Below are 18,671 nucleotides of genomic sequence, written 5' to 3'. Positions count from 1 at the left end.
GAGATTTTGAGTTATGAGAAGGAGGGAGGGGCATATAGAATGAGATGGGAGATGGGTAACTTTAGAGATATGATGAATGATTTATCCCTTCGAGACCTTGGTTGTGTTGGGCCTTGGTATACTTGGGAGAGAGGTAATTCCCCTTCTACTTGCATCCGTGAAAGGCTTGATATAGGTACATTAGTTCATCTTCATGGCATGATTTGTACCCAAATGCAGCTGCTGAAAATTCTCTTAGATACAAATCGGATCATTCGGCCATAATACTCAGGCCCATTATTCGTAGCAGGCCCACTGGGAAAAAATGTCGGTTCATTTTAAAACTGCCTGTTTCCTTGACACAAGCTGCGAAGAAGTGGTAAAAGGAGCTTGGGGGAGCTCGGTTGGTGAAGATTTAATGGGCCAAATTGCTGGGATGGCCCACAACCTAGTCCAGTGGAGTGGGAAGAAATTCCGCCAACTTGCAAAGCAGATTGAGAAGGTGGAAATGTAGCTCTTATTGGCCCAACAACAAGACATTTCGGTAGCCTCTTGTGACAGGTGCCTTCAGTTGGAGAAAACTCTTGATGACCTCCATGCAAAGCACGAAGCCTATTGGTATTTGAGGTCAAGAGTTGCTGAGGTTCGTGACAACGATAAATATACAAAATATTTCCACCATAAAGCATCACAAAGAAAGAAGAAATTATGTTAAGGGTCTATTTGATGAGCACGGGAAATGGTGCGAAGATGGGCAAGATATTGAAGGTATTTTCACTGATTATTTCTCTTCGATTTTCACTTCAACTGCGCCTTCAGACATCCAGTTCAATGAAGTACTTCAACTTGTTTATCCGGTGATTACTGAAGCTTATAATTCTCTACTTACTAAGCCTTACTCAAAGGAGGAAGTTTATGCTGCACTTCAACAAATGCATCCTTGCAAGGCCCCTGGTCCAGATGGTATGCATGGTATTTTCTATCAGCGTTTCTGGCATATAGTTGGTGATGATGTATTTTTATTTGTTAGTAATATTTTACATGGTTCTCTTTCCCCTCGCTGTGTTGATAATACTAACATTGCTTTGATTCCAAAAGTTAAAACTCCAACTAAGGTTATTGAATTCCGCCCTATTGCTCTATGTAATGTTATTTATAAGCTGGTGTCGAAGGCTATTGTAATTATATTGAAGGAAATTCTGCCTAGTATTGTTTCTGAGAATCGGAGTGCCTTTGTTCTGGGGCGTCTCATAACAGATAATGCTCTCATTGCTCTTGAGTTTTTTCACTATATGAAATACAGAAACCGGAGTCGCAGAGGGGTAATAGCTATGAAACTTGACATGAGTAAAGCCTACAACAGTGGAATGGGGCTTTCCGCGCAAGCTTCTCCTCAATATGGGTTTTGATGGCTGATGGGTGAATTTGATCATGGATTGTGTTTCTTCTGTTTCTTATTCCTTCATTATCAATGGAGGTGTTTGTGGTTCGTGACTCCAACTCGAGGTCTCCGTCAAGGTGACCCCCTATCTCCTTATCTTAGCTTTTTATTACGATTGTTGATGCTTTCTCTAATATGATTCAGAGGAAAGTTCAGGCGAGACAGATTCATGGAGTTAAAGTCAGTCGGAGTGGCCCAAGAATATCACATCTTTTCTTTGCTGATGACAGTTTACTCTTCACCAGAGCCTCTATTCAGGAATGCACTGTTATAGTTGATATTCTCAACAAATATGAGTTAGCATCCGGGCAAAAAATTAACTATGAAAAATCGGAGGTGTCTTTCAGCAGAGGAGTCAGCATCAAACAGAGAGAAGATTTGACAAATGTTCTGAACATGAGACAGGTGGAAAATCATGAGAAATATCCTGGTATCCCCTTTATTTCAGGGAGATTGAAAAAACTTATATTCGATTCTCTTTTAGATAGAATTTGGAAGAAACTCCAAGGTTGGAAGGAGAAACTACTTTCTAGAGCCGAGAAAGAAATTCTGCTGAAGTCTGTGATTCAAGCTATCCCAACCTATTTGATGGGTTTTTACAAGCTTCCTGCTTCTATCATTCAAAAAATCCACTCAGCTATGGCACGTTTTTGGTGGGGAAGCTCGGATTCCCAAAGGAAGATTCACTGGAAAAATTAGGAATCAATGTGTACTTTGAAATGTTTGGGTGGCATGGGTTTCAAGGATCTCAAAGTGCTCAATGATGCTCTTTTGGGTCGTCAAGCTTAGAGGTTAGTATGTGTTTCTAATTCTCTTTATGCTCGAGTGATGAAAGCAAAGTACTACCCAAACTGTGAGTTCTTGGAAGCTTCTCTTGGATATTCATGTAGCTATTCCTGGAGTAGCATTTGGAGCTCCAAATCCCTTTTGAAAGAAGGGATTGTGTGGAGAGTTGTGAATGGAACACAAATTAAATTGTGGAGTGATCCATGGGTGGTTGATGAAAATGGTATATTTCTTACTAGTGATCGAATGGAGGGTGTAAACATGGTGTGTGATTTGATTGATTTTGATTGCAAGGAGTGGAAGGTGGAAACTATTGAAGCTTCTTTCAATGAAAGAGATGTGAGATGTATCCTCAGTACCCCTTTGAGTTCCCTCAATTTGAAAGATGAAATCACGTGGGCTTTTACTAAAGATGCTTGTTATTTGGTCAAAACTGCATATATGATAGGCAAAGGTGGAAACCTTGATAATTTCCATCAAGCTTGGGTTGACTTATGGAGTATGGAAGTGAGCTCAAAAGTGAGGCAATTCTTGTAGTGGCGCATGTGTAAACACCCTTCCATTTCGGGACCTACTCAAAAACCGCCACATGATAGACGATAATTTATGCCCTCGGGTTGTGGTGAAGCTGAATCACAGGTACGTGCTATTTTTTCTTGCCCTCGCCTTTTGGATTTATGGAATGATTGTGGTTGTGATGAGCTGCGACTTCAGTCGATTGAGGGTTCAATGTGTGATACATTGCTACAATGGCGTGATGTTGACAACAAGCTGAGAGTTAAGGGAGCGTTCATGGCCTGGTGGATCTGGGGGGATCGTAAATCCATGGTTTTCAATAACAAACAAGCTCCCCACAGTGTGTTACTTGCTCGAGTCAATCGCTGGGTTGAAGAACATGGCACGTACATGCAGACAAAACAAGAATTCGCCTTTTTAGCGTCTGAATTTAGCGTCCGATAATATAAGCGGACGGTAAATTCAAAATTAGCGTCCGATATATGACAGACGCAAATTAGCGTCCATTTTTTGAGATTTAGCGTCCGTTCATTTAACTGAACGCTAATTAGCGTCCGTTAGGTTAAAATACTGTCCGAAAGACGGTCGGTAAAAAGCGATATAAATACCATCTAGTTCCTCCAGTCGACCAAATAACACTAAACCCACGCCCCTCTCTCTCTCTTCCTCACTCTTTCCACGCCTCCCTCTCTCTTCCTCACTCTCACGTTTCTCTTTCTTCCTCACTCTCACGTTTCTCTCTCTACTTCCTCATAAGAAAATTGAAATCACACACGGTGCTCTCTCTTTCTTTCAGATCTCACGAAATCAGGTTTTTCTACTCAGATTTAACTAATAAATATGTTTTTTTTTTAGTTTTGATTGTTGATTATGGAGTTTCTTTGCTCAATTTTCTTTATTTTTTTAATTTCATTTTGCGTTTTCTTGTTCTTGGTTTTTCGGTTTTTCCTAGATCTGAATTCCCTAACATTTTTTAATTTTTTTTTGGTTTGCGATTTTTCTTTATTTTTTTGGGTTTTCGGTTTTATGAGATTTTGATTTTGTGTATTTTTATTTTCGATTTGGTTATTCAATTTCGCGATTTTGGCTTTTTTGTCTTTGGTTTTTCGGTTTTTGTCTTTTGATTTTTTGGATTTTGGGGTTTATTTCGAGATTCTTGGTATCTAGGGTTCGAAATCTGAGGAGTTTTTCTTATATATTCGAATTTTGATTTCTATTTTTGATTTTGCGTTTTTCGTTGATTTGGAAATCAATTTTCGTTTTTTTGGGAAATCAGTTTTTCGTGTTTTTTTTTCGCGTTTTTCGTTTTTTAGGAATCAATCTGTATAATTTTTTTTAATCAATTTAGGGTTATTTTTAGGGTCTTTTTTGGTTTTTACCCTCATACTGACAATTGTTTCATGAATTGTAGTTAAGTTTTTCGCCGCAGTGGTCGTGATTCGATGATTATGATAATATTGAGTTTTTTTAATCAATCAAAGGTATAGCAGTTAACTTCATCTGGTGATCTGATGGTTAAGTTTTTTTTAATCAATATGTGGTGATCTAATGGTTAAGTTTTTTTAATCAATCAAAGGTATAGCAATTAACTTCATCTTTTGTTCCTTCCAAATGATTATGATATATCTCTACATCTCCCCCTTTTCAAGTGTAATTTCTTAGTCAATTTTACAATTATTGAGAAGTTATAATGATAATATCAGATCTAGTCTCTATGTCATTAACATTAATCAATTTTAAAATTAATTAGTTTTATTTCTTTTTTTGGTTCATTTTTTTATTTTTTGGTATTTATAGGTGGTTGGTGCGGCGGAGCGGTGGCTGGCACGGCGGAGATGTGGTTCAGTGGTTGATGCGCTGGTGAGGTTTCTGGTGGTGCGGTGGCTGGCGCGGTGGTGCAGTACCTTGGCAGTGGGTCCGACTAGTATTAGATTGAAGTTGTATTAGATTTTAGTTACAATGTAATTATACTATTATAGTACTAAATTTTGGTATTAGATTGTAATTATATATATTTATTTTAAATAAAATTCTCATTTGTTTAATTCTCAATTTTTGTTATTCTAACATTGTTCATTTTGAAATAATAATTGAAAGTTAATAAAATGAATTAAATAAAAATAGTAAAGTAACACCTTGGGCAAAGTGAAAGGTGATAACAAAACCATCTGAGCAAAAGCAGCTGTTTTGTCTGGTTTACAGCTTTAGCAGCTTTAGCGTCCGATTTTAGTCGGACGCTAATTAGCTTCCGACTTTAATCAGACGCTAATTAGTTTCCGACTTTAATTGGACGCTAATTAGCGTCCGACATTTAATCGGACGCTAAAGCTGAAATTTCGGACGCTAAAATTTTAGCGTCCGCTAAGCGGACAGTAATTGGACAATTAGCGACCAGGTGTTTTGCATTAGCCTATTAGCATCCGTTGACGGACGCTAATCTCGTTAGCGTCTGATCCCGCATTTTTAGCGTCTGATCCCGCATTTTTAGCGTCCGATTTCGGCGGACGGAAAAATGTGACATTCTTGTTGTGAGAAAATTTACCATCCCCCTCAGCCGGTTATGGCCAGGAGTCCACGTGTTTGGGCGGCTCCCCCCACGAACTTCATCAAGCTTAACGTTGATGCTTCTTTGGCCTTTGAGGGCTAGGTAGGCCTCGGTACTGTAGCTCGAGACTCAATTGGACGTGTTCTCTTTGCTGCAACTCGAAGGATGCGTGCCTATTGGTCAGTGGAAGTGGCGGAGGCAAAGGCTATTGACATGGCTTTGCGGTTGGGGAAGAGGTACGGTTTGCAAAATGTCATTGTAGAATTGGATTGTCAAACGGTGATCTCCCGGCTCTCTAAACATGCAATCTTTCTCTCGGATCTCGATCTTGTGCTCCATAGTATTCTTTCTTCTAGTGTTGATTTTAACTCCATTGTTTGGTCTCATGTGAAACGGGACGGTAATTGTGTAGCTCATAATTTAGCGAAAATCATCCCTTTTGGGGTTGAACAAATTTGGGAGAACCACTCTCCGATGGAGGTGGCTCCCTATGTTTTGATGGATACATTATCAATGGAGTAAGATCGACTGCTTTTCCCCTCAAAAAAAAAAAAGTGAACATATCTCTCTGTTTTTTATCAATGTGGATACTCACGTGTGTTGTGAAATATACATCATAGCTTCAACAAATAACAAGTTGTGAAATTAACGCACGAATCACGTGTATATAAGCTTAGTAATAATAAAGGATGATGTTATAGGTGGATCAACTTAGATTTGTTGCAATGGTTACTTTCCAAAAATATTAATTGATTTTTGTCATTTATAGATATATACGTAACTGAAAATATTGGTCGGTAATCAAAACAACCTTTAAGAATATGGTCATTCCTTCTACTAAGATTGCTTAGTCTCTTAATAGAGATATAGAAGAAGCTGAGTATCATATCGCTTGAGCATATATTACATCAATCATCAGTATAGAGAACTCTCATCTTAGGAGTAATCGTCTTTCAAAACCAAGCAAATAACATGCATACTAATTAGGCTTTTTGTACACATCAAAATCGAAAAAGTCTGTGTTTTTAAGGTGATTATAGATGTGATGCAATGGATTCATGTAGTATTTTATGTTTAACTTATTTGGAATAATTTCATAAATAAATAAAAACAAACAAACTGTATATCTCCAAATGTGTTCAATATATAAGTTAAACTAAGTGCAAATAAATTAAAATCAATTAAATATGACACACTCTAAGAGCATGTTTGGTTCAAGTAGTACATGGAAAGGAAATGGGATGGATCAAATAGAGAAGTGGAATGGTAGCATAACTCTTACCTTTAGTAGGTGTATGATTCAAGCATTCAAATGGAAAGAAAATGGTAGCTATTATCACCGACAAACAGATTTTGTTACTTGAGGGGGGAGGTAACAAATTAGGAAATCAAGTACCACTAAGTAACGGAAATCGATTGAGGAGGGATGAACCATAGAAAAAGAAACAAACTAGGGGACTATCCTAGCTAGTTTGTTACCTTCCCTTTAGTAATGAAATATGTTTGTTGATGGTAATAGTTAGTATTCTTTTTCTATTCGGAGACTTGAAACAAAAATTCAGTAAAGTTAACAAGTTTTGTTATCTTTCTACTCATATTTAAATTTATTTCCTTTTCATATTTTAAACCAAACATACTCTAAGAGTGTGTTTGGTATGGAAAATTTTGATGCAGGAAACGGATTCAAATAAGTGTTTTCATTTCTAATTGTTTGGTATGAGTGTTAAGTAACAAATACCGTTTTCAAGGAGAAACATAATCCCCCCATTTGCTACCCTTATCAAACTAGTGGAAACAAATTACGTTTCCTTCCTCAATCTTAATCCTCTCAATTGTTTCCATTCCACTAGGATACCAAACAACAATTAAAAGTAACGGTTATTATTTCCATTTCCCCTTCTTATCCAAATCCTTTCCATTCCGTTTACGTTTTCCATACCAAACACCCTCTAAGAGTCTAATTATGTAACCAGTTACTGCAATTATATATGGTGGTGCCCTGAGGCCTAAGCAACAGTGAGAAGAGAACCGCGCGCGGTGGGCATGCATAGGTTTTCCTGCTTTCATAAATAGAGCAGTTGCGCTGCAGCCATGCATGTGGATGATTCTGTTACCTGGTAAAGCTGCCTAAGCATGACTTCTATATGTTGACTTGCCTTGTCATCCCCTTTATCCAAAGTACTCTATTAGATAGAATTATTTATGATATCAGATAATATTTGAGTAATATATCAAACAAGTCCTGTTGGACGAGGTCACAAAGATTTAAAAACTACTACTTTACTAACACAAATTTACAATGAAAATTGGTATATTGGTACATATACATATTCTTGTTTTTTTTTTTTACGATATAGATACATGTACAATACACTTTTCATTCAGTCTTTATATTGAGAACATACAAGTGACAACCATTGTCAAACTTATCTCTGGTACATTAAGACGTATTCATTGAAAGAGCTACGTAATAGGAAGAAAAAAACCGTTTCTACACATTGAAAGTTTTATTTTGAACTATTCATATTTGGGGCTTAATGTTTGGTTGGCTCAATTGGTCATCTTAATGAGACAGAGGTGTACATAACTACCTTTACAAAGAGGAAAGTGACATGATTCTTAATCTCATTTTACAATGTATAACGAACAACTAAGTTTGTGATATTGGACAAAGTTTGGTCTTAAGTCTTAAATACCACATCCATAAGATCAGTTTTATCCTAGTAGATGACATCCATGTAATATTTTTACTATATATATTTATATTTATCACTTAATTTGAGTAAGGACATATCATGAAATCCATTGATATATATATATATATATATATATATATATATATATATATATATATATATATAAACCCTACATGACTTTTCATTTTTATTTTATTATTATCATGTAACAATAATAGTTTAGTATTCTTCTTAAACGTATATTTTATTTTTGAAGGGGAAAAAAAAGTACCGTTCTTATCTAAAAAAGCAACCATTTATTTTCTGTTGCAAAAAGAAGATACGTATACACTAAGTAATACAAGTAGTTTACGATGCGTTAGATTTCTTAATAATTTAAAATTTAAAATACTGTAGAGTGAAGTGAGAGTATACTCGCGGTGCAAGCATTTGGCAAAGAATTAAGTTGTCAATTAATGCGGCTAGCCAGAGATTATCAACTGCAGTTAGTTTGCACCGAACAGCGTTTTCCAATCTTATCTTCACATGTATTTCCCTCTATATATACCCCTTCTTGCTCTACGTAGACTCATGCAAATTGCATAAGAAGTTGTTATATAGTTTACGAGTATTTTCTTATAAAGATGAAGTGTTCCAATTTTCTCACTTTTACCTTCTTTTTTCTGTCTTTCTCTCTCCTAATTAGCCTAGCCACTCCTACGTTGTTGTTTCAGGTCAGTGAATCATACGTACTGACCAAATTTAGCATATAGTATTATACCTAGCTAAATTAGATAGTTATGTACATACATTATGGTAACATATATTCTACTCCATTTTCCTACATTTTGGTGGAGGTGTTTAGAGACCAACTGCCCATGTTTCTCATAATTTTATCAATTAAGTGAACATTTTTGTGAAATCACAATAGCGTACATGATATAGGCAATTCTCATTTCGAGTTTATTTTTCTTCTTATATTTGTTTTTGTACACTCTGTAATTAATGCGTACACTTAATAATTAATATCTCTAAAGTACATATTATTTACTTCTGTAAATTTAATAATATTTTATATATATACATTGATACACAAATCTTACATCAAATTTTATTTTTTTTACATATATATATATACAATTCTATATATCGTTTACATTTTGGATTTTCGAGCACAATATTTTTAATCTAAAGAATAGAAAAAAGAGTTTGTCTTGTAAGATACCGCCTACTTTTAAATTAAAATTAGGCAATGATAGGTCCAATATTAAAAAGAGAATTAATCGAATAGTAACTAGATTCATTTCTTTTTGTGACTAGTTTAATCCATTTACTGACTCGGTGTACTTTCATATTAAAGTTAGACTGTCTCTTTCAATAATTTTTATAGAAAAATAAGGGATGTACTATCACTCTAGTCTAGAATGATTATTATAGTTTCTTACTGGAAAAGGAAGAAAAATTGTTTTATCTTATTACATATCGATTTATTTAAGACGTTGATATTGTATATATATAGCAATGTTATGAAGCATTATATATAATTAATTTATGATTTAAGTAGTTAAATTATTATTATTTTTAGTGAGAAAAAACATTAGAAAACATTTCCGATGATCAGGGGAATTAGGGAAGATGGTTTAAGTTAAATGAAACAAAGCCTACTTAATTTAAATGGGCATTAGGATTATATATACTTTTTTTCCTGTTCGTGTTTATTAATACAAAACAAATTAAATGTCTCATATATTAATTACCGTTGTGATTAGGGATTCAACTGGGATTCATGGAATAAGCCAGGAGGATTGTACAACTTTTTAAAAGGCTCAGTTAATGATTTGGCTAGAGCTGGAGTAACTCACGTGTGGCTTCCTCCGCCAACGCACTCAGTTTCACCTCAGGGTAATCCTAATTTTCATGCATGCTTTCAGTAAATGTGAAAAAAAATTCTTTAGAGTTGCCTTTTATCTAATTGTATCCCAAATGATGATGACTTCGTTTCTGTTTTCTGTTTGATTTTCATGACATAAGACATGCATCAAATAATACAAAGACAAGGAAAAACAGTGTTTTCCTATATAAATTTTTCTCATATTGATGATTAATTGGGTAACAACTGCTACGAGGATTACCTTGTCTAGAAGAATTATGTAGTTTTGTTTTTCTTAAAGCATTGATAAATTCATGCATGCATGTACTTGACTAGCTACTTTATTTGTACACTCTCAAATTTGATAACCATGTCGATAGTGTAAGTTGAATTAGTAATGAAATATTCAATTTATACTACTTCTTTACTTTTATTTCTTTTTAATAGTCACATTTTACCTTTTTATATTTGATAATGTAAATATTTGAATGTTAACATCTCAAATTTTACATTTGTAGAAACTATAAAAAAAAATTGATGTTCTAAAAGTACTTAGCGAAACGAATCAAAAAAAATTTCAAATGATTATATTTTTTTAACTCATTAATCACAAATGATAGTGAAATGTAGACTTGTGAATAGCATCGTCAAGACTTACAGTGTTACCATTAAAATGAAACAGAGCGAGTACCCATTTCATTTAATAATTGTCAATTTTTGTTACACTCCTAATTGAATTATCAATCCTTAGGATATTTGCCTGGAAGACTATACGATCTGAACGCATCAAAATATGGAAATCAGATGGAATTAAAGACACTAATAGCCAGTTTGCATCAAAAAGGGATTAAAAGTGTTGCAGATATAGTAATAAATCATAGAACTGCCGAATACAAAGATGGAAGAGGTATATACTGCATATTCGAAGGTGGAACTCCAGATAATCGATTAGATTGGGGTCCTTGGGCAATATGTCGAGATGATACTCAATACTCAGATGGTTCAGGAAATCCAGATACAGGAGATGGCTATGCAGCTGCACCAGATATTGATCATCTAAATCCTAGAGTACAAAAAGAGTTAATAGATTGGATGAATTGGCTTAAAACAAGTATAGGCTTTGATGGTTGGAGATTAGATTTCGTTAAAGGATATTCTCCTAGCATAACTAAATTATATATGGATCAAACTAAGCCAGATTTCGCGGTTGGAGAGCTATGGGACTCCATTACTTATCTTAATGGTGCACCTGATTACAACCAAGACGGACATCGAAACGAGCTAGCTAGATGGGTTCAAGCCTCTGGTGGAGGAGTTGTTACTGCCTTTGATTTTACTACAAAAGGAATACTTCAATATGCAGTGCAAGGACAATGGTGGAGAATGAAAGACCCTAATGGTAGACCTAGTGGACTTATTGGAATTTTACCAAAAAATGCTGTTACTTTCCTTGATAACCATGATACTGGATCTAGTCAAAAACTTTGGCCTTTTCCACCTGATAAAGTCATGCAAGGTTATGCTTATATTCTCACCCATCCAGGAATACCATCAATAGTAAGTTACTACGATACACTTAATATATTATTTGTCACATATAATAGGTAAGATTTCATTATTTAGCTACTTTATATTTGCTAACTAAGATCTTTATTGTTTTGATTATGCAGTTTTATGACCATTTCTTTGATTGGGGATTAAAGGAAGAGATTATAAGATTAACTTCAGTTAGAACAAGAAATGGAATATCTGAAACGAGTCGTGTCAATATTATGGCATGTGATCCTGATCTATATATGGCAATGATTGATGAGAAAATCATAGTGAAGATTGGATCAAAATATGATACAGGCAATCTTATTCCTCCAAATTACAAAGTTGTGACGTATGGTAGCTGCTACTGCGTATGGGAGAAGCAAAGCTAGCTTAGGTTGGATTGTGTGAGGGTTTTCTTAAAAAAATTGTTGTTCTCTTTTTATATTGCATGTAACACTATTAGAAAACATGATTATTAAGTTGTGTTTTTTGGTAGACATTCATGAATTAAAATCAACCGTTTTAATCAAGTCTTAACTTTATGTCTATGATTGTTTATGACATTAACTTAATAGAAGATAAAATAAAACTACTCCCTAGCTCCATGCCTCCGTCCATATTAGTGTATGTCGTGATTGACATTTTACTATACACCTTTGGCATCAAATGCTTGAACACAATGTATGTTTTCTTCGGCATAAAATAACTTAAATGAACTTAACTAACTTAACTTAATTGATTACAATTGAACTGAACTGAATTAAATTATAACTAATAGTAATGATAATAATTTAACTATTATTAATTAATAAATAAATAATAACAATATAATATAATATAATATAATATAATATAATATAATATAATATAATATAATATAATATAATATAATATAATATAATATAATATAATATAATATAATATAATATAATATAATATAATATAATATAATATAATATAATATAATATAATATAATCATAATTTTAATAATAATTATTATTATCATTGTTCTATTGTGAGAGAAATAAATTAGTAACTTAACTAATTGAAACTGAACTGATCAACTGAATCGATTGCAGCTGAATTGAATTGAACTGAACTAATCAAACTGAACGGAATTAAACTGAAATTAAGTTGGGGAGAATATGCCCACCGTCATATCATCATCATATATAATTTAGTTACACAGAATTATTAAAAATAAATGAAATACTTGAAAAATCTACCAATTATCTACCTTTGGCTTTTTTAAGGAAAGGATAAGTACTTTGCCCAATTTGCTTATTTTTCATATTGTTGGTCAAACTATGTATGACAGAATTATCTAGGGTGGCAAACGCTCTTACATGAATATCACTATTTATAAAGTTATGAAATTACACGGAAAATAACTGATAATGACAAACTATCCTCCTTCTAGGACAGGTGACGCATTATCATCATTCAGAATACATCCACAGATTTAGGAAAAAAATACTGCAACGATTTAGGAAAAAAGTGATAAGGGTTTTTTTGTTTAAAGAGCAACTAAGCGCAATGATGTAATTGGGACGTGATCCTAACTCCTAAGTTCTATGTACTGTCTCCATAAGCTTTTACCATCTAACTATAAAACATCCACAGATTAAAAATTAAGCTGCAAACACTAACAACTATAAGGATACTTTCAAAAAAAAAAATTAAAAAGTATATGGAATATATATTAGTTGACACCTAGTTTGTTGATACAACACCACATCTAATTAGCTATCTAGCAGATGTGAGGATATATGTACTCCATCTGCCAAGTGATAGTAAGAAATTTTTGGGTCCATTTTCATTAAAATGCATGCTAACGATGCAAGAACGAACCCCACAGTTAATGACTTAATGGTACTCAGTCTACTCACGTTAAGGCTCCCTTGATTTAGCTACAGCCTGCAGCTGATCATGCATGGACGAGGTTGTGGCCGCAGTCAAAAGTGGTCCATTTCGCCCCATGTCCGAATTGGACCACACGCTTGAAAGACCCAATTAATTGGGCTGAAAACACTATCTGACTCCAAAATGCAAGTACAGTATTAATGTAATAATGTATACCTATCTAATAAGGAAAAAAGATAAAAGCCCACGGCTCCATATTTTTTGCTATACTTATACCCGATCGTTAATAAAAGGTCTACGGGCTAGAGAGCTCAAAAGCAAGTTATATACTTTCTCCATTTCATATTACTCGTTAGTCGTTACACTTCTCAATTTACGAATTCTTAGGTAATTTTTGGAGAAGAGGTAGAGAGTAAAAAAAAAAAAGGATCCATGTCAGAGGAGAGAGATAGAGAGAGTTTATTGCCCAAAAAGGAATAGCGAGTAATGTAAAACTACCCATAATGAAAAGTGTAGCGAGTATTTTGAAATGAGGTAGTTTTTTATTATTATTTTTTATTTTCTGTAATTAACTAGCCGAGTAGGCTCAGCCCTCATGAGTTAGGGGATAACAAAGGGATCTCAACTCATAAGGAAACTTTCAGAGACTGAAAAGTGGGAATTTATACCCACAAGCAAACATCCACACAAACACCCAAATTGAGGTTGATGAGAATCGAACTCCCAGCCATGAGGTTGGGAGGTGGGAGCTCCAACCATTGGGCTCCCACGTGATTCTCATGGAGGAAGTAGTATGATCATAAGGAAGAGTTTGTATAGCATATGTTTTACAACACTGTTTCGAAGTGATAACGTGATAACATGTTGCGGTTGACGATGGTTGTGTTGTGCCAGCTAACACCAAAATATATAGGATTTATGTTTTTGCTAAATGAATTGCAAGATGAGAGAGAAATAAAACATGCAAAAGTTCTCTAGAGAGAGAAAAAGGAAAAAAAGAAAAACCTCAAGAACTTTTCCTCAAACAAACTCTTTTCCTCCCTCACGCTTACTCTTCACGCCCTTCTTTTATGGAGTCTATCTACTTGCATCTCAGATCTAACAAAGCAACCATCCCATCCGAAATTATTATACATGTATGGTTAATTACAGCCCTAATATTGCAAGTTTTCGAAGCCCGAAATTGCTTTTTATTTTCGTTTAATACCACCAAGCAAGGCATTAAAGACAAACTCTCCAAAAGTAATAATTGCGAACCCTCCTCTCTTATAGGAATAAGCTCCAACTTTATGGAAATCCGAAGATTTTCATTTTAATTCAGATTTCTTGGAAGAAATCCCGAATTTCTCTTCTTCTCAAGCAAAGGAACAAGGCCGATACAAATCAAAAGTGCAGCAAAAATTGATTCGACTACTCCTCTACACAATCAGATAAGTTTTCGCACCCCTCACATTTAATTTCTTTAATAGTTTTTCTAGTTGCGGTCATGATTAATTACTTGTTTCCTTATTGTTGTTGGGTTTTCTTGGATTACTTGTTGAAATTAATTTGCTTTCTTCTATTGTCTCTTGCAATTTCTAGATTTCTTCTTGCTTCTATGATATATCTCAATCGGACTTCCCCCCTTTGTGAGTTCTATGTAAACCACTCCTTTTTCAGTCAATTCCACCCTAATTACCGAAAGCTTAGTTTCATTCTCATCCTCTGCGTAATTACTCTCAATCCTTCTCCTACTTTCATGTCTGATATAATATACCCCCTCCCCGAGCTATGCCTCCGTTCTCAAGTCCTCTAGCACTCATGATACCATTCCCCTTAACATTTATAAGTCCCTAGCTTCTCTATACAGCTGCCTCTTTGGATAACAGAGTTGATAACTCCAATACCACAACCTCCCCATGTCCTCCAATCATGGATAGTGACTGTCACGGTTCACCTTCCCCTCCCATCCAACCAAGGGACCCAAGTCCTTTTATCCCAAACTTTCCAAATTCAGTTACCCCAAGTGTCAATGTTGTAGCTATCCCACCCTTGATGAAACCGAATTGCCTCTATATCGATCTTCTTGTTTCTTTGGCAAATTATGGGGAGATCCCATTCCCACCCCCGTGATTATTAACCGTCTCCAACGCGATTGGAGTTTCATCCATGGAGAAATCTCCATTCGCCGTCTAATGGATGGTTTCTTATCAAGTTCACCAATCCCATTGATAAGAGTGAGGTATGGGAGAATAGACCTTGGTTTGTCCAAGGTCTCAACTTCGTCCTCATTCGTCAAAGACCTTTCTTTATGCCTTTTGTCCACAAAATCACTCATGTTAATCAATAGGTGAACATTCTATTTCTCCCTAATGAGTATTGGTCTTGGACCCATTTAGCTACCTTCACCAACAAAATCGACCACTTAATCAAACTAAATCGATTCACCCTCCAAAATGATAAAAAGGCTTTGTTTGCACGTGTTTGTTTGAATGTCAACTTTACCAAACCCGTTCCCCACTCCATCACCATGATTTTCCGAGTATGAGTCTTCCGGTTTTTTCCTCTCTTATGAGGGAGTTCATGAGGTGTGCCTCTTAGTGGCATCAAGGACGACCACATTTTTGCTCTTTGTCTAAATAAACCCGCACCTTGTCTCGAGCTAGTAGTAGCCAAACTTGAAGCAAGTAACATCACCCTCCCCCCTTCTTCCAACAACAATGAAAACAACGATTGGTTCTTTGTCAAGCCTCAATGTAGAGGTAGAACTCGTTTTGCTTATCACACAGCATTCAAAGGCAAGAAATACACCCCTACTCCACCTCCTTCTAAGGACATTGATCATAACAACCTCACTTGCAATGAGATCATTTTTAACCCCCCCCCCCTTCCTCTCCCCATTATGCCGACTTGGTTGTCACCACCAACGCCTTTGCCTCCTTAGCCGAATTCCAAATCAATGGCAATGATGGGGTACAACTTAACCCCCCCCCCCCAATTCTAAGCCATCTTCTCCTAACAATAAGCCCATTCTAATGATGAGCTAGATGAAGAGTTCCTTAATGCTTTGGGTGTTATTCACCACAATCCTAATGTGCTTTATGATGCGGACATGAAGGAAGTTCCATATTCCTCGGCCATGGGTTCAAATGATCATCTGGTTGATGGCCTCAAGCGCCCGAAGATGGAAGACTATAAGAGGACCCCATTTCCATCCAACTAATCTCGTCATGTTAAGAACTAATTTTTTTGGGTTATCTTTATTTTGGGTTACTTATGAGGACCTTTTTCTAATTTCTAGTTCTAATTATTGTATTTTTTTTATGCTTTTGAGTTTAATGGCACTTGTTAATTTAATAGGTACTCCTCCTTTTGTACTAATTCTCCTATATGTGGTGATCATTCTTAATTCAATGGAGAAGCTTTATTATTTCCTTGTCTCTCTAATCTGCCATAGGTTAAAGTATTTCCTCTCATTTTACATAACTTATGCTGTAATTCTTATACATATGTGATTAAGTGGACTGACTTCCTCCCCCAATCTGTTTCTTGCTACAGATCACAAGCCCAACCCATTACGGGCTTCAACACGCTCCTCCCAATTCAGCAAACTCTTCACAGGTCCCCAACCTATTTGGGTTCATACAAATATTTGGGTTCATCTAATGCAGTGGCCCTTTAGGCCTTTAAAATGATCAGGCTTTTAAAGCATTAATGAACCGAGTGCTTGACACTCGCAAAGCCGGGGTGTTTTTCCACCCCTTAACGGATTTTTTCATTCTTGCAGGTTCAGTCCACTATCTTGCTCCAGGCCCACATCTTTATGGCTCACATGTTCATCTGGGCACCCCTTTTGCCGACCTTATTTCGCTTTCGTTTCATCCTATATCGGTAGGCCTTTGCCCCTTCAACTACGATCAGGCCACTACAGCATGGGCCTTTCATTACGATTACACTATTATAGGCCATGAAATCAGGAGCTCCCAAACCAATCCAAAGGGGGGTTAATAATATTATTATTGACCCAGTTAACCACTCTGGATGCATTTAGGTCTATTGGGATAATGACAACATCACTCAGCAAACCAAAATTATGCATGATAGATTGGTCCAATTGGACATTCTTTACAAGCCAACGCACAAAGTATACTCCATTATCGGAACATATTTCTCGGCACAAAATAGTGAAAAAGACAATTTTTTGGGTTTTCTTTCTTCATTCCTCAGGAATATCCATCACCCATGGTTGCTACTCTTAGGTGACTTCAATAAGATACTCCTACATCAATATAAAATAGGAGGTGCACCAATAAAATCATCTCAACTTCAAAGATTACCGCAACTTATCAAACTCATGTCGCAATTGATATCCCTTGTTATCAAAAAGCTTTCTCTTGGAAAGGAATGTCTAACAATAGCCCAATTTATGAAAGACTTGATAGAGCCATATCCAACCAAATGTTCTACAACGACTTCAATCAGTGCAGACTAACCTACGATAATTTTACTATCTCAGATCACGCGCCAATGCTTTTCTCTTCAAACCAACAACAGCTAACTAAACCGCCACTATTTCGTTTTCAGTATTTTTGGGTTCTTGATAAGGAATCACAATCCATCATTCGCAAACATTGGAATTTACATGTCACTGGTTCATGTTTCTTTAGAGTCCAACAAAAATTACTACGAATCAAATCTAAACTTAAAACGTGGGCCAAAACAAAGTACAGACATACATCAAATAAACTCCAAGCTAATGATGAAAAAATTAATGAACTACAAACTAAACTTTGTGACTAGCCTTTCAACATCATTTGGATCAAACATATCAATAGATTACTCCTACAACGGAATAAAAACTTTTACTCTTCAACCACAAATCATGGGGAAACGTCGCACGCAAAACTTGGCTAACTCAGGGAAACCGCACCATTAGATTTTTCCACAATAGAATAAAACAAATAAAAACGCATACCAATATTTCTAGAATCAAAAGTGATATTGGTCAATGGGTGGACTCACAAGAAGATATCTCTGCTTTATTGATCAACTCTTTTAAACAAAGGTTCAAAACGACCGTCAGGGCAGAACGACGCTTAGATCTCTCCTTTATCTCTCTGTTTGTCTCCGAATCCGACTCAAATCTCCTTCTCGCTCCAATATCTCCTGTTAAAATTAAAAATGCCATATTCGACATCAAATATAAGGCCCCTGGATCTGACGGATTTGGGGCTAAAGTTTTCTCAAGCTTATTATTGGCCGCCTATCATTGAGAAAGAGCTCACTATTGCCATTCAAAGCTTCTTTTATCATGGTAAGCTTCCACCATCGCTCAACCACACTCTCATCACCCTTATCCCCAAAAGAGAGTTACCAGAGACCCCTAACCATTTTCGACCCATTAGCTTAATAAACACTATTTATTTACGATAATATCATTATTAACCACCAATCCTAAAAACTAAACCCTAATCCATAAA

The 18,671-nt window shown here is 35.5% G+C and overlaps 2 protein-coding genes across 2 annotated transcripts; both read left to right on the top strand.

Moving 5' to 3' along the window:
* Positions 1 to 1,555: 1,555 nt before the first annotated feature.
* Positions 1,556 to 2,119, top strand: LOC104904188 (uncharacterized). The gene has a single exon (XM_010692384.1). The coding sequence runs from the start codon at positions 1,556 to 1,558 to the stop codon at positions 2,117 to 2,119; it is 564 nt and encodes a 187-aa protein (XP_010690686.1).
* Positions 2,120 to 8,539: 6,420 nt separating this feature from the next.
* LOC104903863 (alpha-amylase) lies at positions 8,540 to 11,878 on the top strand. Its single transcript, XM_010691988.2, has 4 exons — positions 8,540 to 8,676; positions 9,712 to 9,844; positions 10,564 to 11,369; positions 11,483 to 11,878. Exons 1-4 carry the CDS (start codon positions 8,587 to 8,589, stop codon positions 11,735 to 11,737), a joined length of 1,284 nt encoding a protein of 427 aa, XP_010690290.1. The 5' UTR covers positions 8,540 to 8,586; the 3' UTR covers positions 11,738 to 11,878.
* Positions 11,879 to 18,671: the final 6,793 nt, after the last annotated feature.

This window comes from Beta vulgaris, chromosome 9, assembly GCF_026745355.1.
Source record: "Beta vulgaris subsp. vulgaris cultivar EL10 chromosome 9, EL10.2, whole genome shotgun sequence".
Classification (NCBI taxonomy): domain Eukaryota; kingdom Viridiplantae; phylum Streptophyta; class Magnoliopsida; order Caryophyllales; family Amaranthaceae; genus Beta; species Beta vulgaris.
Note: the sequence above shows the minus strand (reverse complement) of the source record. Positions and strands in the feature narration are given on the sequence as shown.